This window comes from Bison bison, unplaced genomic scaffold (genome assembly GCF_000754665.1).
Source record: "Bison bison bison isolate TAMUID 2011002044 unplaced genomic scaffold, Bison_UMD1.0 scf7180017864064, whole genome shotgun sequence".
Taxonomy (NCBI): domain Eukaryota; kingdom Metazoa; phylum Chordata; class Mammalia; order Artiodactyla; family Bovidae; genus Bison; species Bison bison.
This window is the reverse complement of record NW_011494636.1, coordinates 3,979,332-4,006,170: the sequence shown is the minus strand read 5'-3', so window position 1 is coordinate 4,006,170 and position 26,839 is coordinate 3,979,332. Positions and strand designations below refer to the sequence as shown.

Below are 26,839 nucleotides of genomic sequence, written 5' to 3'. Positions count from 1 at the left end.
CCTTGGAGTGTTTTATATATAAAATGTGTACATATTGGATCTGATGGGTAGAGTATTTAAAGTGCGCTTATCTACTGCCATAATTTCTGGTTTGAGAAAAAAACATACTTCACCCCCGTTCTCGTTTTCTTCTTCCTTCATTTATTTGACTATACTATTCTTTTATATAGTTTTAAATTTGGCTCTTCTGTGGTCTGTGGGATATTTCTGGTGGTCCTTATCATTCCGTTTTCCTCTTCTTCAGGCAGAATTTTTTTAATGCCTACTGACAAGATTTCAGGTGAAGTGGATCTGGGTTCGTGATAGAATGTAGGTGAGAAAGAATTTAGAGGAGAAAATTAATACAATAACCTTATGGGAGCAAAGATAAACTTTTCCTTTAAAGGCATTTGAAGCACACGACGTAGGCTGAAAAGACTTGTAAATTTACCTATAAGGACACCTGTATCTCCCGACTCCGATGGAGACGGGGATGTACAGTGTCTGTGCCGTGGCTTTCGTGTCTTTATTAACCTGCCACACTGGGCAGGGGGCGATAAGCCTTTCCATTGTGTTTTTCATTTTTTCCTAACCTCATAATGCTTAGGCTGGCTCATTGAATTTGTCATTTCTTAAAGTTGTAGTTCTGTTTATTATGCCACAAGTAGGAAGGCTTGCTGTAAGGTTTTTTTTTTGGGGTGATGACTTCTTAGTTTTCTAAAACTTCTCAGAAAATGGGAATGGCAGTCTTCTTCCTGTTCTTTTTTCCCAGGGACACCTCACACACAACAATGTCTGCGTGTCGTCTGTGTTTGTGAGCGAAGATGGGCACTGGAAGCTGGGAGGAATGGAAACAGTCTGCAAAGTTGCTCAGGCCACACCAGAGGTAAGCCAGGTGCCAGGCCCTCCATGTCACTCAGAGTCTGGTAGCATTTTGGTGTGCGGTTAGGGACTCTGCTTCAGTAAATAGTGTGAGCTGAGGTTTGGAGACTTGATTTTTTTGTCAGTACTCACATTCACAGGGTTGTAAGCTTTTACTGTCCAGAGGGGCTAGGCATCATCTATTCTTTTCTCATTTTAGAGCGAAGGTATCTTGCGAATGGAAGAGGTAAAGTGGCTCGGTCGGGTTTTCATGAAATGCCCGCCCTCTGTGCCCCTAGTAACCCGCACGTGGTTTTACCACTGAGTGTTTCCTGTCGAATTGCCTCCATGTGTCTGCCTTCTTTACCAGTGGCTGAGCTTCTTGAGGGTGCTAGTGTTGTATACGTATCTTTATCCATCCACCTGGAATAGGCCTGGCACATATTAGGCCCATTAGACATGTTCGTTGAGCACTTGTTCGTGTTCTCCAGAGTCATACGTTACGTCCTAAGAGCTGGTGTCAGGGACTGTGCATCATAACTCCTCGTGGGCCACGATATTGCTGCCTGGGCTCTGTCTTATGATTTTGTCTGACAGAGGTCTACAAATTCCCCTCCGGAGTTGAGCAGTCTTACTGTTCTCTGTTTTGTTTCTTATTTCCATAATTTTGCATGTTGCCACTAGACTTAGCCTTTTCAAACACACACACACAAACACACACATCATGATTTCCTTACTGACGAGGGGGCTCCCTGACTTCCTGGCTCCACCTCACTCCCCTCTTCCCTCGTGTGCCAGTTTCGTGGGGGCCTTGTTGCATGTGTACCTTCAAGGGCTCTGGCTCAGCTCAAATGCTCCTTCCACCCTGAAGACATTCCTCTGTTATTTCTGTCCCCGTTGATCCCTTTCTTCTCAGAAGGCAGCTTCCAGCTAATCAGTATAACAGCGTAACTCCCTCTGCGGGGTGTATCCCAGACTCTGTACCGCGGGGTCCCAGGCCCTTCACCAGCTCCTCCCGGCCTGCCTTCAGCTCCAGATGCCACCTGGTTATTGAGCTCCATGCTGGTTGCATCCTGCTCCACGCAGTCCAGCGGGGTTCTCCTCCTTCACCCGCTTTTTCCCTTTTGTGCCGTTCTGTCGCCTTTCTTCCCCTGGACTCTGCAGGATGTAAGATGAGGCTGATGTCTCGCCGAAGTCTAGATCAGGCTAAGTCTCCTCTTTGTGAAGGCCTCCCTGAGGTGTCCCCTGCCCAACAAGAGTAGCCCTCCTCCTGGGCTTCGCAGGTGCTCAACCAGCGCAGGTTATCGAAGTTCTTAGTTTACATTTTAGGTCGTGAGCTCCTGGCCGGGGACAGGGATTTATTGCATTCAATACGTATTCCTGGTGCCCTAGATGGCGTTTGGAACATACAAGCTCTTGAGAAATAATCTGGTGAATCAGTAGATGAATGTTGTTCTGTGGATGCTGGCTCTGTCTCTCTAGTTTATAAGGTCCTCACATATCTCATGTGGCAACCAGCTTATGACTGACTTGACTCAGAGAGCAGATTAATGATAGATTTGTCCTATGCTAGAGAAGTCTTTTATTTGTTAATATCTTCGTAGGATAAGGGTGGTCTTCCCTGGTGGCTCAGCTGGTAAAGAATCTACCCACAATATGGGAGACCTGGATTCCATCCCTGGGTTGGGAAGATCCCCTGGAGAAGGGAACAGCTACCCACTCCAGTATTCTGGCCTGGAGAATTCCATGGACTGTATGGTCCATGGGGTCGCAAATAGTTGGACATGACTGAGTGACTTTCACTTTCACTTTCATGTAGGATGAGAAAGAAGTATTTCTAATTTCCTTATAAATAAATCAGATATAGAGATGCCTCTGAACACCAGAGGGTATCTGTTAAACCAGCTGAAAGGAAAAGGAAAGGGAACTGATATTTATTTTCCACTAAGTCTTGTGCCATACCAGGCACTGTATCTACATTTTTCAGTGATGAAGATTTTTAATTTATGTATTTAGCCTATAGCATTGTTTTGAAGGTTTCATTGGTGTTGATTGCTCTTTGCTTTTGTAACTTGATGTAAGAGATTGGTTCACCAAACATATGCTTGAATTACTTTCCATAATTTATTTCTCTTAGTTTCTGAAGAGTATTCGGTCAGTAAGAGACCCAGCATCTATTCCTCCTGAAGAGATGGTAAGATGATACACTCCAGATGTCACGAAAGCTTCTTTGTGTAACTGAGTATGAAACTTAAAAACAAAACAAAAACCTTTCCTCTGCCCACCTCTTTGCTAAGTCATAGACACTTCCTGATTCCTCTGGCCTTGAAGGCTTCTGAGACTGATCATGTCATCAGAGCAGAGAGCCTTTTTTCTTGAAACTCAGCTTACATTTTGGTCATGTAGACACCTGTGATAGTGCTGAAAAATAAGAGGTACCTCGGTGTGAGCAGGGTGGGGGCGTCATAGCCATCTCATGGTGAGCCTGTGTACCTTTGTGGAAGCCATGAGAGTTGAGGAAACAAGAGCCCAGCACCTTCCTGTGCTTCACCCGAGCTGGTCATCTGCCTATCTGCCGTTAGTTGGGATTCCAAGATGTGAGGAAGAGTGATTATTAATATTATGGTCCTGGTAAAGAAAGATAATATTTAACAATAAATTCAAAAGCACTTGTTCTTTCTAAATTTGTCCTTAACCACTATAGACTTTGATCCCCAAAGACATATTTAGTGTGCTTTGCAGAAAAGACAAACTCAACAATAAACTTAAGTATAAACCTAGGACTTGAAATAACTCAGGTTTATTCAAAGCAGTACCATATGTATATACTAGTGTCTTTCAAACCAACGATCTGTAGGTTTTGAATCAATTTAGGGGTCCTGACTGGCATTTTAAGGGAGAAAAATAAGGGAGTAAATAGAAAGTATCACTGGACATCTTGGGGCGCAAGACTAAGAACTGTTGTTTGAAACTTCTGTTTTTGTTATGTGCTTACCCATATATGTGCATATAATGCTGATGACAATTTTTTTTACTCTAGTTTGTAGTCAGAAATATTTCTGAAAGCCACAAACATATATTATGGCCTTTCCCCGCTCCTTATTTAATATTATTAATATCTTTGATAAATTCTGTTCACTAATCGTTTTAAGAGCTTAGAAATTTGTGTGTGATACTGTGTAGTTAATTTTGAATACACTAAATGCAAAAATGGGAGAAAGTGCTTCAGAGAAGATTAGGAATGGTTTCTAAAGCAGATCCTCTGGTTGTAATGGTCTTTACTGCTTTTAGTCTCCAGAATTCACGACTCTGCCAGCGTCCCACGGACACGCCCGGGATGCCTATTCTTTTGGGACACTGGTGGAAAGTTTGCTCACAGTCTTAAGTGAACAGGGTGAGTTGGACTTGTGCTGTCTGCATCCACAGAATTAGTGGGACAGCCATCCACGGTGGATGCTGCGGCGTTTGATCGTGGTACGGAGCTGTTGCTTACCAAGTAACTTTGTGCAGGGCAGATGGTGATAGCAGTGAGGGCAGAAGCTTTGGGTTTCTTCACTTTGAACAGTTAAAAGAATTTTAGGTAGGAAGCACTTGGAACTATGGCTTTGGGTGTCTTATATTATGATCTTATTGATTGGTACTGTATTTATGGTCTAAAGACTATTGCTTATCAAACCAGCCTATAAATAAATGAATGGTGCTGTTGATGTGTATGTAATGATCTGAGGATAAGATTCAGAGTTTTTTTTAATTAATTTCTAAATTAAGATTAACATTTCTTTATCTTGATTCTTTCAAAGTCCTTTCGGTTTTTTTTTTTTTTTTTTTGGCCATGATTTCATTTACTCATTACTTTTTTCTTTGGTTGGCCCTTAAAGGCCAGGCTACTGAGCACATAGTTCTTCTCTGAGCTCTCTGGCGGCATGCTTGACAGCCCGCTTCACTGTCCTCCACCCGCTCCGGGCCTTCAGGTGTCCACCCTTTGCATGGACTGGGGTCTTTGTACATTAAGCCCCTTTACCAGCCTGTATCTCATGTTGCTGCAGCTTTGTGCAGTTCTAACGCAGTTTCTTCTGCCTGGTTCATTCCATCCTCTGAAGTTACAAGCACCATTCAGCCATCAGCTCTGAGCTGTCCCAGCCTGAACATTTGAGAATTAAGCTCTAGGACATCCTTTGTGGGTGATGAACTCACTGCTGTTCACTGTTTCTAGCACGGTGGCAATTATGTACCATCCTTGAGAGGAAATACAGTCCTTCAAATAACTTCCTGTGTTTTGAGGGTTAGGAGACTTGATTGAAAAGGCCTCAAACCTGCCACTTACTAAGCTTCCTCCTCTAGGCCTGAGCTGAGTTAAGCTGACAGTCAGGAAAGGTGGGGGCCTCCAAGGGGAGCAGGGGGGTAGATGTGTTGGCAGGATGATTTTCTCCACCTGCCCAGGAGTTTGACTTCAGGCAGGCAGGGAGCTGTTCAGCACCAGCCAGGGCTCTGTTTGGGCTTTTTCCAGGTTGGTTTTTGTTCCCGTCAGCCTCCAGCTGTAGAGGTCCTAACAGGAGGGAGGAGGCAGTGGGAACTAACTGTCACTCTGGGTTTCAGTTGCAGCGGATATTCTCTCCAGCTTTCAACAGACCTTGCGCTCAGCCCTGCTGAGTCCCAGCCCGCACTGCCGGCCAGCGCTCTGCAGCCTCCTGTGCCATGACTTCTTCAGGTGAGGCGCCCGGCGCGGAGTGCTGCCTGCCCCCGCCTGCCCTCCTGCGGGCCGCACTCCTGCGGTGGGGTTCGGGGGACCGGGCGATGCGGGCCCTTGTGCTGCTGCTGCTGCTGTCCTTCAGTATTAGGAGAGAGTGAGTCATGTCCACGTGGGAAGTAGAGGGAGACATGATCATTGCCTCTCACGTTCCTCTTACAGATAGGAAGTTCTAGAAACCCTTCACCGTGGACGCCTGGGTCTAGACATTATAGCTGGATTTCTTAGGACTTCTGTGAATGGGAAGAAGCTAGGCTGTGTCCAGTGGTGTAGAGTTGGAGAAGTTAATTGAGGAACTTAATGTTAACACAGCCTCTCTGTTTTGCTGACATTGTATTATTTATACGAGTTTGTTATTGTTGAATTTTACTTGTTGGTGGGGGATGGGCATGGAAATGAGCTTATTTTTCTTCAGGCAGGCAGAAGATTGTTTTCTTTGTTTAGTAATTCGTGATGGAAGAGCAAAGAAGTCAATTTAGAGGGAGGGCACAGTATAGCTGTCAATACTGTCGCTGGATTCAGAGAGATTTTTGAACCTCTCTCTTCAAGGTTAGTTTTAATTATGTGTCCTTTGTTTTTTAAATTTCCGTGTCTGCAGAACTTCTGCACAGGTTAACTCCTCATTGATAACTTTTATTAGCAAAATCAAACTCATGTCAGTTGTGAAACTAAAAATCCTTATGTGTTTGCAGTCGGAAAGCCTGAGAGAAATCAGAGTGAAGGGAGAGCTGATATTATCCCTGGAGGGGGCTCTAAGATAGGATGAGGTATATCATTAAACACAGCAGAGGGGATATTTTCCTTGTGGTCACGTGGCTTTGTTACTTATGTTCCAAAAGAGCTATTCAGACCTTTCCCATTATGAGTCCTTTAACCAAGGTATCTCCATGTGTTTTTTGGGGGGGATGTTTCAGACTGATAGACTCTCTGCAGAGAAGAATCCTTTACAGTAAATAGATTCTCTCATCACTGTGTGTGGTAGGCGTTCTTTAGTATGACTTGTGGGTGAACCAGAGGGGAGAGGAAGGGGACATAGGTATACCTGTGGCTGATTCATGTTGATGTTTGGCAGAAACCAACACAACATTGTGAAGTTGAATTGAATTATCCTTCAATTAAAAACAAAAACAGGAGAGGGAAGGCAGAACCACACACCAGCTCCCTCTTTGATAAATTGTTACATGTGGGGGGATTGTTGCCCCTGATGGGAAAGCCCAGCCAGGGGCAGGGGGAGGAGCCAGGGCCGAAGCTCCTGCCAAGGCAGCCGAGCCATCTGGTTTTACACTCTGGTCAAGGCGTTTGCGCTCTTTCTGCCAAGCCGCAGGGAAACAGGTGCAAAGGTGAGGTGTGGAGACCCAGGAGAGGAGGTCAGCCCTGCTGGTGGGGGCTGCTGGCTGCTGCTAAAGCCTCCCTCCCAGGGGCCACATTTGCTTGGAGCTGAGCTGGCTTTGGGACTGTCTGCAGGCCCTGCAGGAAACCACCTACTCTTATCACCCTCTTCCTTGCCTGGCTGGAAAAGTGACCAGACAACTTAAAACAGGCGAAATGAGAAGATCCCTGTGACTTGTACCAGAAGTGCCTCTTTCTGCAACCCTCTTTAATAGTTATTACTTCCCCAGAGGAGACTTGAGAATCAGCAACTGCTCTGTAATGGTAAAAGCATTTCTCCGAGGACATTTCATGTAACCACATCCTATTACAACAAAATGTTTGGATGATTATGATGATTTTATTAAAACCACAGCATTTGTTCACATTTGTGTATGCACACGTGTGTGGTTAAGCATGTATCCTTTTCACAGATCTCTTTGATATTCTTAAAATATTAAATTCCCTATGGGCTTGTCCTATAGCACTTGTCTTCTAAGCTACTTAGTTACAGTAGAATCTTCCACGTGGTCAAGGGAGATGTGTCTTTGTTGAGTAGTAGTATTGTATGGTCTGCGGTTATGGCTTTGATATTTAATGTGCTTTCTTTAATCTGTTGTCCTGCATTTTTTTTTTTTTCCTTTTTGGCATTTAGGAATGATTTTCTAGAAGTTGTAAATTTCTTGAAAAGTTTAACATTGAAGAGCGAAGAGGAAAAAACGGAATTTTTCAAGTAAGTTCAGAAAATTCAGGCCTTAAAATGTAGTAACTTGGATTAAGTCCATGTAATCACTTCAGATGTCCTAGAGAAGACGAGTCTGTCATTGGGTTTCTTAGACATTTCTTCAGTGACATTTCCTCTATGTCAGGCTCTCTGCTAGACCCTGGGAAGTATAATTCTGGTGAAGGAAACAGATACAGACTGATAATCCTTAGACAGTAGTGGAGCTTGAGGGGGTGTCCTGAGAACACAGAGGACGGGGCAGGGAGGAGGAGGTTAGAGAAAAGCTGTTGGGCAGAGAGGCAGTGTGAACCAGTGCACAAAGCCGAAATGCAGTAGGTCTTGTGTGTGGACTGACGACTTGAGTCCTGCCGGAGAGAGTAGGGCAGGCACCCTCGGATGTAGCTGAGAGGAGTATTGACGCTGTTGGTAAGCAGTGGGCTTCAGGCTTTGAAGCTGTCAAAGGAGTGAAAACAGGCTGTGAGACAGATGACCCTCACCTTGGGTGGATTACTCTGTTTTCTACGGAGTGGGCACAGCTTTACTTCATGTAAGATTTGGTTTGGTTGGCAGACCATGGCAGGCCGGCAGTAGATGGGAGGCCTCATGTAACAGCAGCGATGGTACAGTGAAGACACAGATAAGAAATATTAAAACATAAAAACTGGCAAGCCTTAGTGATTATCACTAAACGAGCTGGAAAAGGAGGGAAGACATAGGATCTGGTGTCCGTGTTGGTTGGAAGTGGCTGGGGGCCTCCAGGTAGAGATGGACATGGGCCTTTGGGCAGATGGGTCTGCATCTCAGGAGAGAAGTCTGATGAGGATGAGCTTGAGGTGAGTATTAAGGTTCTAATGAGCCTGTAGTCACTGACATTTTCCCGGAGAAAGTGGGTAGCATGAAAAGGACTTGGGGCACCCAGCTTGTCAGGGGGCTGGTGGGGAGGGAGTGGCTGACAAGTGAGGCAGAAGTGATTAGGGGAGATTCAGAAACAGGAGGGCTGGTATTCCAAACGGTAGAGAATTTGAGAAAGATAGTAATCACTTTGCCATCAAGAGAGCTTTTGTAACTTTGTCTTAGAAAAAGCCTTTTCAGCAGAGAGAATCAAACTGCTGTGAATTGAAATGTGAGCAGAAGGTGAGAACATGGACTTTGGGTAAAACCTCCTGAAAAGCTTAGAGGAGAGGAACATGGAATTGCTACTGAGTTGCTAAGGGAGTCAAGTAAGGCTGTTTTTAAGGCTGGAAAAGATGGGAACATGTCTTTGGACTCACAGAATGGAGCTGGTGAGAGTGAGGGAGGAACTGAAGCCCCCCTCGTGCTGGGGGGCTGTTGGCCTGTGGCCCTGGGGTAGAAGGGAATGTTGGAGCAATGGCCCTGTGGCGATGACCTTAAATAAGAGGAATCCCTCACATCCTTGGTACCTGGAAAAGAGGTGGGAATTATTCTGGCCGTGGACCTGTTTGTGGATAGTGGCTGAGGGGCTTGAAGGAGGTAAAGCTTGGTATGGTCTGTTTCCTGATTAGGTAGGAGGCAAGATACTTGCTCAGGGTGATTGTATGGTGGCATGTTATTACTGTTAATACCTGATGTCGGTGTATTTCTCAACAAAGTGCTTGTACTTAGCTTCTAATAACAAAAGCCAGGGTTTTGTTCACCATAGAAACTTTAAGTAACGTAATATCCTATGTGTTTTAAATGGGCTTCCCTGGTGGGAAGTAAAGAATCTGCCTGCAGTGCTGGAGACCGGGGTTCAGTCCCTGGGTCAGGAAGATCCCCTTGAGAAGGAAATGGCAACCCACTCCAGTATTCTTGCCTGGAGAATTCCATGAACTGAAGAGCCTGGTGGGCTACAGTCCATGGGGTCACAAAGAGTTGGACATGACTGAGCGACTAAGCACGCACATGTGTTTTCAATTTGAGAAAATATCTTTTATTGACTAAAAGGACTCTGGCTTATTAGGGGGTAAAGAGGGCACTCTCGCTATTATTAATGAGGAGCAATTTGTTGAAAAAAATTTCGTAGCTTGGATTGGAGGTTGTATATGTACTGACTAGCTGGAGTTGTCTCACGCCTTCTGTGTTTTTCTTAAATATCTGGGGACCCACCCGTTCAGTTTCCCTAGCCACATTTCAGATGCATCACTTCGATGATGTGGGCTAAGGCTGCACGTGTCTCAACTGCAAGTAACCTGCTGCAGTGTCCCAGGCGTTCCTTCTTTGCCCCCAGATTCCTGCTGGACAGAGTCAGCTGCCTGTCAGAGGAATTAATAGCCTCACGGTTGGTGCCTCTTCTGCTTAACCAGCTGGTGTTTGCAGAGCCAGTAGCTGTTAAGAGTTTTCTTCCATATCTCCTCGGCCCTAAAAAAGGTGAATTTTTTCCCAAAGTATTCCTGGTAGTTAGAGAGTTTGGGAATTATTTGTCCCCATTTAAACAGTGTGCGCTTAGTGTGTGGTGATCTGAATGACCTGGGGAGCTTTTTCTAAATTTGCCTGTGCCTGGCCCCCTAGGTCTGGGACAGAAGGAGGACAGATGAATACATATTCTCAAAGGTCCCCAAATGGTTCTGATGCCTGTCTCTGTTGAAGGACCTTCCTTAACTGCTTGGAAGAGAGGACCAGCTCCTGTTGTAGCATTTAATGCTTCCTGGCTTTGCAGGAAAAATTGCAACAATAATATCAGTTGAATCTAGTATATGAAATTTCTCCTTGATTAGACATGAATGTATTAATACAGAGAGTTATCCACTCAGAATTATGTTAAAACATAAGGTTTCTTTGCAGTACGTTAAGTATGATGAGTGTATCAGAAACACTCCTACAAGGTGGAGTGTACTTAAGACAGTTAAGCCTTGAGTAATATGGGGTCAAAGAAGCACTTGCCTTTGGTTTGGGACATAAGAATCTCGAAGAGTACTTAAGATTGTGTGTGAAGTTCTAGGCTTTGTGCTCCTTTCACTGAAGTGATGATTTTTTTTCCCTGTCCGATCTGGGGGAAGACAACACGCACGGAGAAGCCCCGCGCCTCCTCTCCCCAGCCCTGTTCCAGGCACGGGTGATCCCTGTGCTGCTGCGGCTGTTCGAGGTGCACGAGGAGCACGTGCGCGTGGTGCTGCTCTCCCACCTGGAGGCCTACGTGGAGCACTTCACGCAGGAGCAGCTGAAGAAGGTCATCCTGCCCCAGGTAGCCGTGGTCGGGTCAGCGGGCGGGCGTTCCCTGAGTCACCCGGGGGGTGGGCTGGAAGGAAAAGGGGGCTTGGGGGCATTTGGATAAGAGCTGAGAAGGCCTGAGACAGCGTTTCAGTGTGGAAGCCTCCTGGAACCCGAAGGGCGGACGCGAAAACTGCATTTCCAGGCCAGTCACCCAGGCAAAGCAGTTAAACCAGCTTGGTCAGTCTTCGCTTCTTTATAACCGGAAACCTGTAATTCTGCTTGCTAATTCTTTGGAGGAAAACTAACAAGATTCGTTTGGGGGATGCTTTGTGAAGAGAAACTGCACGTGTCATAATTAACTTACTATAAAGTAACTAGACTGTAGCTGAGAGGAAAGGAGATGGTTCCTGTCCGTGGTTTTTAGCCCGTTGATCCACCATCAGGGCTCCTGTTACCTTTGCCCACTCTGGGCCTCTGGGTTTGTCCTGGTGACTGATGGAACGAATTACCACAAACTGCGTGGCTTAAACAATAGAAATCTCTGGAGGCCAGAAATCCGCAGTCAGGGTGCCCGCCGGGCCCCCTCTGAAGGCGCTGGGGGAGAGTCCTCCCTTGCCCTCCTCCCAGCTTCTGGTAGCCCTTTGGAGTTTCTTGGCTTGTCGCTGTGTTGCTTCAGTTTCTGCTTTTGTTGGCACGTGGCCTTTTTATAAGGACACTGGGCATTGAATTTAAGGTCCACTCTAATGCAGTACGACCTCATTTAAGGTCACGTTCTGGGTGGGCATGAATTTTGAGGAGACACTGTTCAACTCAGTATGAGATTTGGAAAGATTTTGTCTGTTTTGCTATGAGATTAATTTATTTAAAGATGATAAGGCCAGGTTTTAGGCCGGTTCTTGTGCCTAAGTACTGGGGCCACAGAGGTGTGTAACATTCTGCCTGCTTTCAAGAAGTGAGAAGATGGAAGATAATGAATATTTGTTATCTGTGTAGCAAACCGCCCCAAACTACTTAGTATATTAAAACGACAGTCATTTTATTTATTTACTTTTTGATTTATTCGGCTGCGTTGGGTCTCAGTTGCAGCATGAGGGCTCTGTCGTGGTGCACACTGTTGGTTGCCCCACAGCATGTGGGATCTTAGTTCTCCAGCCAGAGATCAAACCTGTGTCCCTGTCTTGCAAAGTGGATTCTTAATCACTGGACCACCGGGGAAGTCCCATGACACTGTATTAATTCACATAATTCTTTGGATTGCTTGAGCTCAGCCTGTGGGTTCTGTTGTTCCACATGATGTCAGTGGAGGCAGCAGTCATCTGGAGCCCCAGGACACATCCACACAGCTCCTTGGCACCTCGGAGGGGAGGGCGGAAAAGCCAGACTTATCTGGGGCTGTCTCTCCACAAAGTCTCCGGACATCTCAGGGCCCTTGTTCCCCAAGTGACATCTCCACATGATTTCCCCAGCAGGGTCAGTGGACTTTGTACTTGGCTGCCCAAGGTGACCACAGAGCCCATGCAGCCTTCCTAAGGCATAGATCGGGAACTGCCTGCATCACTTCAGTCACATTCTCTTGATTGAAGTGAGTCACAGAAGTCAGGCCAGGTTCACTGTGGGTGGGTTTCTACAGGGCAGTGGGTACTGGGGCGTGGTTCACTGACGGCTGGCTTTACAGCCTCGTTGCTCCAGCATAGCACTTTGTGTTTACATCTGCAGCGGAAGTTGCCACTCTACCTGTAGCTGTTTTGTGTCTGAGAATGTAGAAGAGGAACGAAGCACTCTAAGTCTGAAACAGAGGTCCTGTCATAGGTCTCAGAATTGGCACTGAGCTGAGATCAGTATTAGCTTTTTGCAAAAGTAATAGTGATTTCGGACTCTGAATTTTAAATCATTATAACTAGCCTCAAACACATCTATATTAATAAAAACAGGAACCATTACAGTCAACACATTTTTGCCAGTAAGAAATAAGTTTGTTAATTCCTGTAGCAAAAAAACCTGTGCTCCAGGATTCAACGAACTCTTGGAAGGCAATTTTTGTGTCCCACTGGTTGGGGAAACATTTTCTCTGCAAAAACGTTGCCGAGGTGCTTGAAGAAGTGGTAGTCGGTTGGTGAGAGGCCAGGTGAGGCAAAACTTTGTGGCCCAACTCATTCAGCTTTTGAAGCGTTGATTGTGTGCCGTGCAGTGGAGCATTGTTGCAGAGAATCAGGCCCAGGCTGTTGACCAGTGCCAGCTGCAGGTGTTGAAGTTTTCACTGCATCTCATCAGTTTGTTGAGCGTACTTCTCAGATGTAATGATTTTGCTGGGATTCAGAAAGCTGTCATGGGTCAGACTAGCAGCAGACCACCAAACAGTAACCATGACCCCTTTTTGGTGTAAGTTTGACTTTGGGAAGTGTTTTGGAGCTTCTGCTTAGTCCAGCCACTGAGCTGGTCTTCACTGGTTGTCATATAAAATCCACTTTATATTGCACATCACAGTCCAACTGAGAAATGAGCCATTGTTATTGGATAGGATAAGAGAAGATGACACTTCAAAATAACAATTTTTTTGATTTCGGTCAGCTCATGAGGCACCCACTTATCGAGCTTTTTCACCTTTCCAATTTGCTTCAAATGCCGAAGGACTGTAGAGTGATTGACATTGAGTTCTTGGGTGACTTCTTGTGTGCTTGTAGGAGGACCAGTCATTGACGCTCTCAGTTCGTTGTTGTCAGCTTCCTGAGGCTGGCTGTGCTCCTCATCGTCAAGACTCGTCTCCTGTGCAGAACTTCTTGAACCACCACCGCACTGTACATTCGTTAGCACTTCCTGGGCCAAATGCATTTGTTGATGTTGCAGGTTGTCTTGCTTCTTGACCCATTTTGAACTCGAATAAATCGCTCAAATTTGCTTTTGTGTCTAACATCATTTCCATAGTCTAAAATACATATAAACACCAAGTAATAATTATTAGCAAAAAACATAAAGCAAGAAATGTGCATCAAAATGATGTGTGACATAACCACATTTATTTAAGAATATATTCCAGTATCAAATGAAAAAGTTCAACAGTGCAAACCTGTGATTACTTCTGCAACAACCTGTTAACAAGTAGGTATTCAGCACGTGAAAAGCAGTGAAAACTCTGAGTGGAGTTACTTCCCCTGTGGAGGAATAACTTAGCTGATTTCTAATGATCACTTGGGTGGCAGCATGGAAGACGGACTATATAGCAAGGAGGCTCAATGAGGACATTATAGAATAGGAGGTGGCAAAGACTGGGGAACATGGTGGCAGTGGTGAAGGGTAAAAGGGGGAGGACTCCGTTTTTCACTAGATGGGAGAGTTTTGAGGGTGATTCTTGGGTTTTTGGCTTGGGTCGTTTCTTAAGATTACCATAATTAGCTGACAGAATTCTAACCATGATTTAGTTTACTTGTACAGCTGTGTTTTGAGACAGTGCCTGGTTTGTTAGCATTGGACCTGATACTTCTTTATTGAGTCCTGTTGGAAACCTTTATCTTAGGTAAATGAGGAAACTGGACCAGAAAAATGAAACGATTAATTGGCTGAGTCACATTGAGAATTCCCAGCAGAGACTGGACCAGAACCCCGGATTCCTGAACCCGTGATGCCCCCTCCACCGGGCAGTCCAGTCGTCCTGGCCTTGTGTCTGACTGGTGCAGACGCTTTGCCTCTGTCTGTCTTCTATACATGTTTGCCAATTCAGAGCAAAACCTCTCCTTATAGCTCCATGTGAATGTCTTAATCAAGGTTCTTCTGGTTGCAAGTAACTGAAACCCACTTAAATGGGCTAAAGCCCAAAAGAGAGACTTTAATCAAAGGACGTCAGTCTACCTAAGAGGAAAATCAAGTGCAGCTGGGATTCAGCCATATGGTCTTCATTCCCTTCCTTTCTCTTTACATCCATTCACGTTTGACTTTTGAAGACCAGCTTTTGTTATTTGGTATACACATGGCCAAGCGTGGTTGCCCCATAGTTTCCAAGTTTACTGTCCTCCCTTTAAGCAAACCAGAGATAACCAGTTTCTCTAAATTCCAGTTTTTATTACTGGGAAAGAGATCATAATTGGCTCAGTTTGGGACAGGTGTTATATGCATCAGATATAAAAAAAGTTTTCACAGTCCTGTTCTTGTGTATTAAGCTAAGAGGTGAAGGACACAGCTCTTAGTGACCTAGATGAGTGTTTCAAGTGCGCTCTGCAGAACATTGCCTGTCCATGAACTGTTTGTTATGATTCTGCTGCATTGAGCTGAGTACAGATACAGAAAGTTAACATTTAAAATCTTTTTTTAAAATTGAGGTACATTATGGACATGTAGTTTCAGGTATACAGGAGAATGATTTGATATGTTTATTGCAGATGATCACAATAAGCTTAGTAACCATGTGTCACCATACAGTTATGAAATTTCTCATGATGAAGCTTTAAAAAATATTCTTTGTGACTTTGAAATATGCAGTACAGTATTATAACCCATAGTCACTCTGCTGTGCATTATATCTCCGTGGCCTTTTTATTTTGTAATGTAGTGTATGCCTCTTGCCCCATTTTATTTCCTCTCTACCTCCTCACTTCCACCTGGCAGCCACTCATCTGTTCTCTGTATCTGTGTTCTTGTTTTTTTCTGTTTGTCCTCCACCCCACCTCCCCCACCACACACACATGTAAGTGAGCATTTGTCTTTCTGAGTCTGATTTATTTCCCTTAGCAGAGCATAATGCCCTCCAGGTCCATCCAGGTTGTTGCAAATGGCAAGATTTTATTCTTTTTGTATGGCTGAATAATCTTCCTGTGTGCATACTGCATTTTCTTTATCCATTCATTCATCAATAGATACTTTAATGTAAATAATCCTGCAGTGAATATGAGAGTGCATATGCCTTTTTGAGTTAGTAAGGTTTTTCCTCAAATAAACACCCAGAAGTAGAACCACTGGATGGTATGGTCATCCCATTTTTAATTTCTTGATGAACGTCTGTACTGTTTTCCATAGTGGCTGTACCCATTATGAAAATTCCCCCCAGCAGCACACGAGGGTTCCCTCCGCCCCACAGCCTCGCCATCCCTCTCTAACAGGCGTGCAGTGCTGGCTCATTGTGGTTTGATTTGTAGTTCCCTGATGTTTAGTGATGTTGAGCATCTTTTCGTGTACCTCATGACCATCTTTATGTCATCTTTGGGGAAACATCTATTCATATCTTCAACTTAGTTTTTAGTCAGATTGTCTTTCCCTTTGAGCTGTATGAGTTTTTGTATGTTTTGAATGTTAGCCCCTTATTAGATATATGATTCGCACATATCTTCTCCCATCCAGTAGATTACCTTTTTACTTTTTGATGGTTTCCTTTGCTGCGCAGAAGCTGTTTAGTTTGATGTAGTCCCATTTCTTAGTTTTGGATTTTGTAACTTTTGCTTTTGGTGTCAGATCCAAAAACTCTCACCAAGGCTTGTGTCAAAAAGCTTACTGCCTGTTTTTTTCTAGAAGTTCTATCATTTCAGGTCTTATGTTTATGTCCTTAATCCATTTTAAGTTAATGTGTTATAAGACAGTTGTCCAGTTTTCTCAGCACTTTATTGAATAGACTGTCCTGTCTGCATTGTGTATTCTTGGCTATTTCTGTCGTAAATTAATTGACCATATATGTATAGGTTTATTTCTAGGCTATTTTGTTCCATTGACCTATGTGTCTGTTTTATGCCAATACTATACTATTTTACTGTAGCTTTGTGATATGGTTTGAAAGCAAGGAATGTGAGGCTCCCAGCTTTGTTCTTCTTTCTGAAGGTTGCTTTGGCTATTCAGAGTCTTTTGTGGTTTCATACAAATTTTAGGATTGTTTATTCTAGTGCTGTGAATAATGTCATTGGAATTTTCATAGAGATTGCTTTGGGTCTGTAGATTGCTTAGGGAACTATGGGCAGTTTATTAACAATATTAATTCTTCCATGATACAGAATATCTTTCCATTTATTTATGTTCTTCAGTTTCGTTCATCAGTGCCCTGTACTTTTCAGTGTAGAGGTCTTCCACTTCCTTGGTTAAATTTATTTTTATGAATTTTATTCTTTGATGCAATTATAAATGGGGTTACTTTTTCTGACAACCCAATGTGTATAGAAATGCTACAAATTTTTGTATATTGTGTATAGTTTCACAGTACTTCTTATTTTCTGATTTAAATGTCTTTGCCCCTCCTCCCCTTCCTTGCTTAATTGCTATGGCTAGGGTTTCCAACACTGTGTTGGCAACAGTGGGCATCCTTGGCTTGTTCCTCATCTCAGAGGGAAGGCCTTCAGCTTTTTGGTGTAATGTTAAGTGTAGGCTTGTTGTATATGGCCTTTATTATATTGAGGTATGTTTCCTCTATATCCAGTTTGTTGAGAGTTTTTATCATAAATAGATGTTGAATCTTGTCAGATACTTTTTCTGTGTTCATTGAGATGATCATATGATTTTTATCCTTCGTTTTGTTAATGTAGTGTATTACGTTGATTTGTGGATGTTCCACCATCCTGGCATCACTAGAAAAAAATTCCACTTGATCGTGGTATATGATCCTTTTAATATATTGTTGAATTTGTTTTATAATTTTGTTGAGGATTTTGGCATCTTACATTCATCAGGAATATGTGGTTCAGTTCAGTTGCTCAGTCATGTCTGACTCTTTGGGACCCCATGGACTGCAGCACGCCAGGCTTTCCTGTCTATCAACAACTCCCAGAGCTTGCTCAAACTCATGTCCATCAAGTTGGTGATGCCATCCAGCCATCTCATCCTCTGTCTTCCCCTTCTCCCACCTTCGATCTTTCCCAGCATCAGTCCTTCCAGTGAATATTCAGGACTGATTTCCCTTATGGACTGGTTGGATCTCCTTGCAGTCCAAGGGACTCTCAAGAGTCTTCTCCAACACCACAGTTCAAAAGCATCAATTCTTTGGCATTCAGCTTTCTTCACAGTCCAACTCTCACATATATACATGACCACTGGAAAAACCATAGCCTTGACTAGATGGACCTTTGTTGGCAAAGTAATGTCTCTGCTTTTTAATGCTGTCTAGGTTGGTCATAACTTTTCTTCCAAAGAGTTAGCGTCTTTTAATTTCATGGCTGTAGTCACCATCTGCAGTAATTCTGGAGCCCCCAAAAATAAAGTCTGACACTGTTTCCATTGTTTCCCCATCTATTTGCCATGAAGTGATAGGACCAGATGCCATGAAATTAGTTTTCTGAATGTTGAGTTTTAAGCCAACTTTTTCACTCTCCTCTTTAACTTTCATCAAGAGGTTCTTTTCTTCACTTCTGCCATAAGGGTGGTGTCATCAGCATATCTGAGGTTATTGATATTGCTCCCAGCAATCTTGATTCCAGCTTGTGCTTCATCCAGCCCGGCATTTCGCATGAAGTACTCTGTATATAAGTTAAATAAGCAGGGTGACAATATACAACCTTGATTGTAGTCCTTTCCTGATTTGGAACCAGTCTGTTGTTCCACATCCAGTTCTAACTGTTGCTTCCTGACGTGCATACAGATTTCTCAAGAGGCAGGTCAGGTGGTCTGGTATTCCCAATTCTTGAAGAATTTTCCACAGTTTGTTGTGATCCACATAGTCAAAGGCTTTGGCGTGGTCAATGAAGCAGAAGTATATATTTTTCTGGAACTCTCTTCCTTTTTCTATCATCCAACAGGTGTTGGCAATTTGATCTCTGGTTCCTTTGCCTTTTCTAAATCCAGCTCGAACATCTGGAAGTTCACGGTTCACGTACTGTCGAAGCCTGGCTTGAAGAATTTTGAGCATTAATTTGCTAGTGTGAGATGAGTGCAATTGTGCAGTAGTTTGAGCATTCTTTGGCATTGCCTTTCTTTGGGATTGGAATGAAAACTGCCCTTTTCCAGTCCTGTGGCCACTGCTGAGTTTTCCAAATTTGCTGGCATATTGAGTGCAGCACTTTCACAGCATCATCTTTCAGGATTTGGAATAGCTCAACTGGGATTCCATCACCTCCACTAGCTTTGTTCATAGTGAAGCTTCCTAAGGCCCACTTGACTTCACATTCCAGGATGTCTGGCTCTAGGTGAGTGATCACACCATCATGGTTATTTGGGTCATGAAGATCTATTTTGTATAGTTTTTCTGTGTATTCTTGTCACCTCTTCTTAATATCTTCAGCTTCTGTTAGGTCCGTAACTTTCAGTCCTTTATTGTGCCCCTCTTTGCATGAAATGTTCCCTTGGTTTCTCTAATTTTCTTGAAGGGATTTTGGCCTGTAATTTTTTTGTGGTGTCCTTCTCTGGTTTTGTGTCAGGATAATGTCAACCTTTTAAAAGGAGTTTTAAAGAAGAAGAAGTTTCCCTCCTCTTCTGTTTTTTTGGAAGAATTTGAGAAGAATTGGTATTTGTTCTTCAAATGTTTGGTAGAATTCACCAGAGCAGCTATCTATCCTAGACTTCTGTTTGTTGGTAGGTTTTTGGTTACTGATTCAGTCTCCTTACTTGACCTGTCCAGATTTTCTACTTTTTTATGATTCAGTCTTGATAGGTTGTATGTTTCTAGGACTTTATCCATTTCTTTTAGTTTTTCAAATTTATTGGTACATTAATTGTTCATAGTGGGGCTTCCCAGGTGGCTGGCTCAGTGGTAGGGAATCCACCTGACAGTGTACAAGATGTGGGTTTGATCCCTAGATTGGGAAGATCCCCTGGAGAAGGAAATGGCAACCCACCTCAGTATTCTTGCCTGGGAAATCCCATGACCAGTAGAGCCTGGTGGGTAGTTCATGGGGTTGCAAAAGAACTGGACATGACTTAGGGACTAAACAGCATCACGGTTGTTCATAGTAATCTCTTATGACCCTTTGTGTGGTACCAGTTGTAACGTCTCCTTTCATTTACGATTTTGAGTCCTCTCTCAGTGAGTCTTGCTAAAGATTTGTCAATTTTATCTTTGGAATAAATCAGCTCTTCAGTTCAGTAGCTCAGTCATGTCCAACTCTTTGCGACCCTATGAACTGCAGCACGGCAGGCCTCCCTGACCATCACCAACTCCCAGAGTTCACCCAAACCCATGTCCATTGAGTCGGTGATGCCATCCAGCCATCTCATCCTCTGTCGTCCTCTTCTCCTCCTGCCCTCAATCTTTTCCAGTATCAGGGTTTTTTCAAATGAGTCAGCTCTTCACATCAGGTGGCCAAAGTATTGGAGTTTCACCTTCAGCGTCAGTCCTTCCAATGAACACCCATGACTGATGTACTTTAGGATGGGCTGGTTGGATCTCCTTGCAGTCCAAGGGACTCGCAAGAGTCTTCTCCAACACCACAGTTCAAAAGCATCAATTCTTTGGCGCTCAGCTTTCTTCATAGTCCAACTCTCACATCTATACCTGACCACTGGAATCTGCTCTTAGTTTCATTGAATTTCTTTTTTCTATTGCATTTATTTTTGCTCTGTTACTTCCTTCCTTCTACTGACTTTGAGCTTTCTTTTTTTAGCTTCTTGAGATGTAGAATTACTTGCGTGGGATTTTTATTTCTCAGGTAGGCATTTATTAGTATGAACGTTCCTCTTAGAACTGCTTTTGCTGCATCCCATCGATGCATGCATAGATGGTATGTTTTATTTCCATTTTCGTCTCAAGATATTTTTGATTTCTCCATTGACTCATTGGTTGTTCAGTAGCATATTATTTAATCTCCCCATTTTTGAATTTTCCAGTTTTCTTCTTACAATTGATTTCTAATTTCATACTCTTAGGGTCAGAAAAGATACTTGTTTTCAGTCTTCTTAAATTTATCAAGATTTGTTTTGTCATGTGACATACAACCCATCTTGGAGACTGTTCCGTGTGCCCTAGAGAAGAATGTGTGTTCTGTTCCTTTGGGATGAAACGTTCTTTGTATATCTAAATCCATCTAATGTGTCATTTAAGGCCAACATTTTCTTACTGTCTGGATGATCTATCCATTGATGTAAATGGGATATTAAAGTCCCCTGCTATTAATGTATTGCTCTATTTCTCTCTTTAGGGCCTGTTAATATTTGTTTTAGGGACTTCCATGTAGCTCAGACAGTAAAGAATCTGCCTGCAATGCAGGAGACCTGTGTTCAATCCCTGGATCAGGAAGATTCTCTGGAAAAGGGCATGGCAACCCATTCCAGTATTCTTGCCTGGAGAATCCCATGGACAGAGGAGCTTGGCAGGCTAGTCCATGGGGTTGCAGAGTCAGACACGACTGAGCAACTAACAACCAGTATTTGCTTTAACTTAGCTGCTCCTATATTTGGTGCATAAGTATTTATAAATGTTATAAATATTGGATTTATATATCATTATGTCATGCCTTCTTTTATTACTCTTTGTTTTAAAGTTTGTCTTGTCTGATTTAAGTATAGCTTCCCTAGATTTCTTTTGGTTTTCATGTGCATGGAACATCTTTTTCTGTTCCTTCACTTTCTATCTATGTCCTTACATGAGAAGCCTCTTATGGCGTCATACAGATGAGTCTTTTTTTTTTTAATCCATTCAGCAACTGTCTTTTGGATGGAGTATTCAGATTCGGCAACAATTTGGGGAACTGCCTACAGCCTTACCACTCTGAATGCATCCATCTCATCTGAGCTCAGATGCTAAGCAGGGTCGGGCCTAGTTAGTACTTGAATGGAAGACCACCTGGGAATACTTGGTGCTGTAGACTGAAAAGGGCTGAGCCCTTGGGAGGATCTGTGGTGGTGGCTTGGAGGCAAGAGCCGACAGGCATCATAATCTAAAAATTTTTATAGCAACTTAACAGAGTAATCTTATTTCTAATACATTTCTCATGTACTTATTTGACTTCATTTTTATTGTATCTTCAAAAAAGTATCAGGGTATGCTGGATTGGGAAGGGAAAACATTGGTCCTTGACCACAAATAGAGAGCTACTGACCTAGAACACATCTAAGAAATGAAGTTCACTTGAAAAAAAACACAGTCTGATTGCACCCAACTACTTGTTGGGGTTGGGGGGAAAGGCAGAAGAGACAGGCAACATGGTTGTGTCCACTTACTACCCAGTTTACTCCTAGGTTTTACTGGGCCTGCGTGATACCAGCGACTCCATCGTGGCCATTACTCTTCACAGCCTAGCAGTGTTGGTCTCGCTGCTTGGACCAGAGGTGGTTGTGGGAGGAGAGAGAACCAAGATCTTCAAACGCACTGCCCCAAGCTTTACTAAAACTGTGGACCTTTCCCCAGAAGGTAAGAGTGATTAAAAGGTCGTGTTATTGTTTTATTAGATTTTAAACATTATACAAGCAACACAGATAGATTATATTCAAATGATAGAGAATAAAAAGGAAAAAGTTTCTTTCCCTTTTTCACCTCCTTCTAGGGCATCTAAGGTAACCAATTTTAATGGTTTAATGGGAATTCTTTCATCATTTTGTAAGCCCGCAAACACAAATGTATTTTAACACACACACATAGGATTTCTTAAAAAAATACTATGCACAGTTCCACAACTTGATTTTTTTCATGTTAACAGCTAATCAGGGACCTGTCTCCAGGTCAATACATAACTACCTAATAATTTGTTTTACTGATAGCTGCCTAATATTTCATTGACTATAATTCATTTAGTGACCTCCCTCGCTATTGATGGCTGTTGCACTCCTTTCTAAATTTCTTACTGAGTCAAAGGATATACAGAATATTTTACATCTTAATAGTGTCAGTTTCCAAAAAGGCCATAGCAGCTCTTAGTGACACCAAATGTTTTAATTTTAATTTCTTTAGATTTTGATGGCCTGTTAGGTGACAAGCTGTTGATTTTTAGGTACTTAAATCGAGAGAAAAAAATCCTTAATTCTGATGTTCCCATTGAAATATTACCTGAGAAGTACAGTAATTTCTGGTCTTTATAGGCTATAAAAGAATAAGAATTTTGTATTGACAGGGCAGTTGCTTCTTTGCTCCTTTGTATAACCCTGAAGGTGATGGCCATGTTATGAAGCTCTAAATCTCTGATTCAGTTCTCAATGATAGTGAGTAGAGAGCATGGAAATGGTTATTAGTAAAAAAGAACTGCCAGACTTTTCTCTAATTTTGCTGCCAAGAGAATTTTTAAAGCAACACTGACTTCCTCAAAATTTGAGGAAGTCAGTGTTAGTGTGACTCTGAGGAGCTTGAAGAAGGTGATGTAGAAACTGTCACCACCTCTTCAGCCATGAAACATCCACACCAAACTGAGTGAGGTCTATTGTTACCAGTTTTTCTTTTAGCAGAGCACACCAAGAGCAGATGAAGGGTTTATATTTCATACTAGAGGAATTTCTGGCCATAGGAGAGGAGTGAGGTCTATTGTTACCAGTTTTTCTTTTAGCAGAGCACACCAAGAGCAGATGAAGGGTTTATATTTCATACTAGAGGAATTTCTGGCCATAGGAGAGGAGTGAGGTCTATTGTTACCAGTTTTTCTTTTAGCAGAGCACACCAAGAGCAGATGAAGGGTTTATATTTCATACTAGAGGAATTTCTGGCCATAGGAGAGGAGTGAGGTCTATTGTTACCAGTTTTTCTTTTAGCAGAGCACACCAAGAGCAGATGAAGGGTTTATATTTCATACTAGAGGAATTTCTGGCCATAGGAGAGGATATGCATAGTTTTGAGATAAGGACGGAGAAGGCAATGGCAACCCACTTCAGTACTCTTTGCCTGGAAAATCCCATGGGTGGAGGAGCCTGGTAGGCTGCAGTCCATGGGGTTGGGAAGAGTCGAACACGACTAAGCGACTTCCCTTTCACGGTTCCTTTCATGCACTGGAGAAGGCCATGGCAACCCACTCCAGTGTTCTTGCCTGGAGAATCCCAGGGACGGGGGAGCCTGGTGGGTTGCCATCTATGGGGTCGAACAGAGTCGGACACAACTGAAGCGACTTAGCAGCAGCAGCAGAGAAAAGTCTGGCAGTTCTTTTTTACTAATAACCATTTCCATGCTCTCTACTCACTATCATTGAGAACTGAATCAGAGATTTAGAGCTTCATAACATGGCCATCATCCTTCAGAGTTATACAGCTTTACATGTTGAATTAACAAAAGTCCCCACTCCCAACAACTTTATTTATTGGATGGGGTTTTCTGATTCTAGATATTTTACATACTCTCCATTTGGATCACTCTATAATCTGAATAGGAAACAGAAAAGGGCACCAAAGCATCAATAGCGGTTAAGTTTTTATTAAAATAGATTTTCATGAAAACTTTAATCCCACTGACTTGCCAAGTTAGACTCCTCATCCAGGATGGCTGAGACCCCCCCCGGTGGCAGCTTGTATCCCAGATCTCTGGTAAAGAGAGGCCCTGGTCTTATAGAGCAGAGGGGCTGCTGGGTGAGGGGCGTGTGTAAAGGAGGTACTCTTAGATTTTTTTTCCTTCTTCTAGTTTACCTGCATGATCAGACTTAAGAATGAAGGCTGATACTAAGGTTTATGAAAAATGTACCTGAGGGAAATAAGTCTGCATGAACAAGAGTTAGGGAAGACAATGTAGAGAAGGGGACAATTTGTAAGAAAAATTAGTACTGTTTCAGCAGGGAGGGAGGATGGTGGCAGAAATACGCAAGAGGGTGGTGGGCTTGCAAAGATCAGTCTGGGGTGAGGAGGGGAGGTGCGGCCTGTGATGACTCAGCCCAGGCCACCCCCTCATTTCCCTAAGGCAGACAAAGTAGTCAGAAATTTTGCTAGGATCCTTTTGACCAGTACTCATTCTTAAAAGTATGAACTTTCTAAAAGGTGCTAAAGACTACATTTTCTTAAAACATTTTTCTTTTTCCAGTTGGGAGTTAAATGTCCATAACATAAAATTTACTATTTTAAACATTTTAAAGTGTACAGTTTTGTGGCATTAAGTACATTCATATCCGTGTGCTTGTACTCTTTATTCTTAAAAGGAAAGTAGAATCAAGTACAGTTTTAAATCACCACTGAGATGTTTTTAAAGGCTGTTAACTTTTATAACTAGGTATCCTAGTTTTCTCTCTGTATTCCAAATGCTTACCTAATGCTTGAATCCTTTGTTTACCACTATGTGGACACTTCCATAGTAGGTATGACTCTCCAAATATTTGGAGACGTCCTCTCCCAGCAGGTTATCTCTGATCTGTGTTAAATATACCCCTCCTCTTAACTGTTGCTCACCTAACATGTGATAGGAAAAGAAGCAATTTACTACTCTTTCATTTTTTGGAGTTTTTATTTATCTTCAGATTCTCCTGTGCACGTCACCTGCAGCCAGCGCAGTCAGAGCTTGCCAATCTTGAAGAACGCCCCCCCTGGCATATTCCCTAAATGTTTTTCTGGCAACATGCCCATCAACAGCAAGAAGCACATACCACGAGATTACTACAGTACTTTTCTACAGACAGGTAGATTTATTAAATTTATACAGCTGTTCCACTGCTTGGTGAATGTTTTCCTGAGTAATTAAAATTCTGAAACTAAAGGGCACTTTGGGACTATTGAGACTTAATTCTCTTATTATTTACAATTACGTAGTCAGCTTGGGTGCATCTTTTTCCCCTGGACTATAGGGTAAATACTTGTGTTTTCTTCGTAACTGGTGGAGATATTGCTTGCATTCTTTTTTGCACCAGATACTTCACTTTGGGGACTTTCCCCAAATTATATCAAAGTATGATAGTTCTGGAAGATGTTATCAGGTATACCATGAAAGAGGAGTTCTGTGGTTAAATAAGTTTGTGGAATTAAGCACACAGTCAGACCGTACTACAAAGGACTTCATGACTTGACTATGCTTATGAAAATCTATTTAAAATGAGGATATGCTAAAGTGAGGCAGCCTACTTGAGCATACAACACTTTCTCAAGGTGTACATAATTAACGTCTTGAGGGTATCAGTACCTGGCTAGAACATTTTTGTATTTGTTATAGGTAAATAGTATGTTTGAGTATTTAGTAAAGGATTAGGTGCTCCAGTTAATTGTTGCTTGGTATGTGCCCATCAAATCACATTTGTTTAACTTGTATCTTTGTTGGTTTATGTTCTGCTGGGCTACCTCATAGTTCAGTACACATGGGTTATTTCCAAGGAATTGGGTCTATACATTTCTTCAGTGTTTACTTTCTCCTAAATATATTGCATGTCTTAACCAACATTTTATGAGAATAACTCTTATACATATCCCCCCCACAGATGATCAATTTTCTCAGCCTATCAAATTTCCCATCAATGGCATCTCCGAAGTGAAAATTACCTCAGGAGACAGTGAAAATTTCCCATCAAGTTCTAAAAAGGCTGAGGAGTGGCCTGACTGGAGTGAGCCTGAGGAGCCTGAGAACAAAACTGTCAACGCAGAGGTTTGTCCTGCAGATCCCCACGCAGCGGCCCAGTCCCCGCTCACTAACCTGAATGCAGAGGAAGAACCTTGGGATGACTTTGAGCCCGGCAGCTTAGATACTGAAGTAAATCTGGAAGGTGGAATGATGCCCACAAGACCTGTTACCTCAGGGGAGCAAAAGGCCACTCCTGCTTTGCCTTCAAAATCGAGCCTACCCCCAAAGACCAGTCTTGCACAAAGCAGGGATGACCCAGACCAAACCAAGCCACCGAAAGTGTTGTCACAAGAAAGGCGCCTTAAAGTTCCATCAGAACTGGGTTTAGGAGAGGAGTTTACCATTCAGGTAAAAAAGAAGCCAGTGAAAGACCCAGAGTTGGACTGGTTTGCTGATATGATCCCAGAAATTAAGCCTTCAGCTGCTATTCTTATTTTGCCTGAACTGAGGACAGAAACAGTGGTTCCCAACAAGGATAATGTCTCATCAGTGATGCACTTTTCCTCAAAATTCGCTGCAGCAGAAATTACTGAGGTGAGGATCATTAAATTGTGTTATTAGTTTACATATTTCCCTCTCACAGGCAGCAGTTATATTGTCCCATTTATAAAGAAAAAAAAAAAAAATACACTCTTTCCCAGTGATAGAAGACTGATGTCCACAACTGGTTTATTAA

The 26,839-nt window shown here is 42.8% G+C and overlaps 1 protein-coding gene across 3 annotated transcripts in view; it reads left to right on the top strand.

The window, feature by feature from the left end:
* Positions 1-26,839, top strand: part of SCYL3 (SCY1-like 3 (S. cerevisiae)) — a 41,689-nt gene that overhangs the window by 13,832 nt on the left and 1,018 nt on the right. For all 3 annotated transcript variants that reach the window (XM_010836702.1, XM_010836701.1, XM_010836703.1), the window contains 10 exons: positions 752-865; positions 2,978-3,034; positions 4,132-4,234; positions 5,437-5,548; positions 7,611-7,688; positions 9,907-10,046; positions 10,676-10,860; positions 21,900-22,071; positions 25,076-25,234; positions 26,024-26,697. In XM_010836702.1, the coding sequence (XP_010835004.1) occupies positions 752-865; positions 2,978-3,034; positions 4,132-4,234; positions 5,437-5,548; positions 7,611-7,688; positions 9,907-10,046; positions 10,676-10,860; positions 21,900-22,071; positions 25,076-25,234; positions 26,024-26,697 (1,794 nt within the window). The remainder of the gene's footprint in view (positions 1-751; positions 866-2,977; positions 3,035-4,131; positions 4,235-5,436; positions 5,549-7,610; positions 7,689-9,906; positions 10,047-10,675; positions 10,861-21,899; positions 22,072-25,075; positions 25,235-26,023; positions 26,698-26,839) is intronic.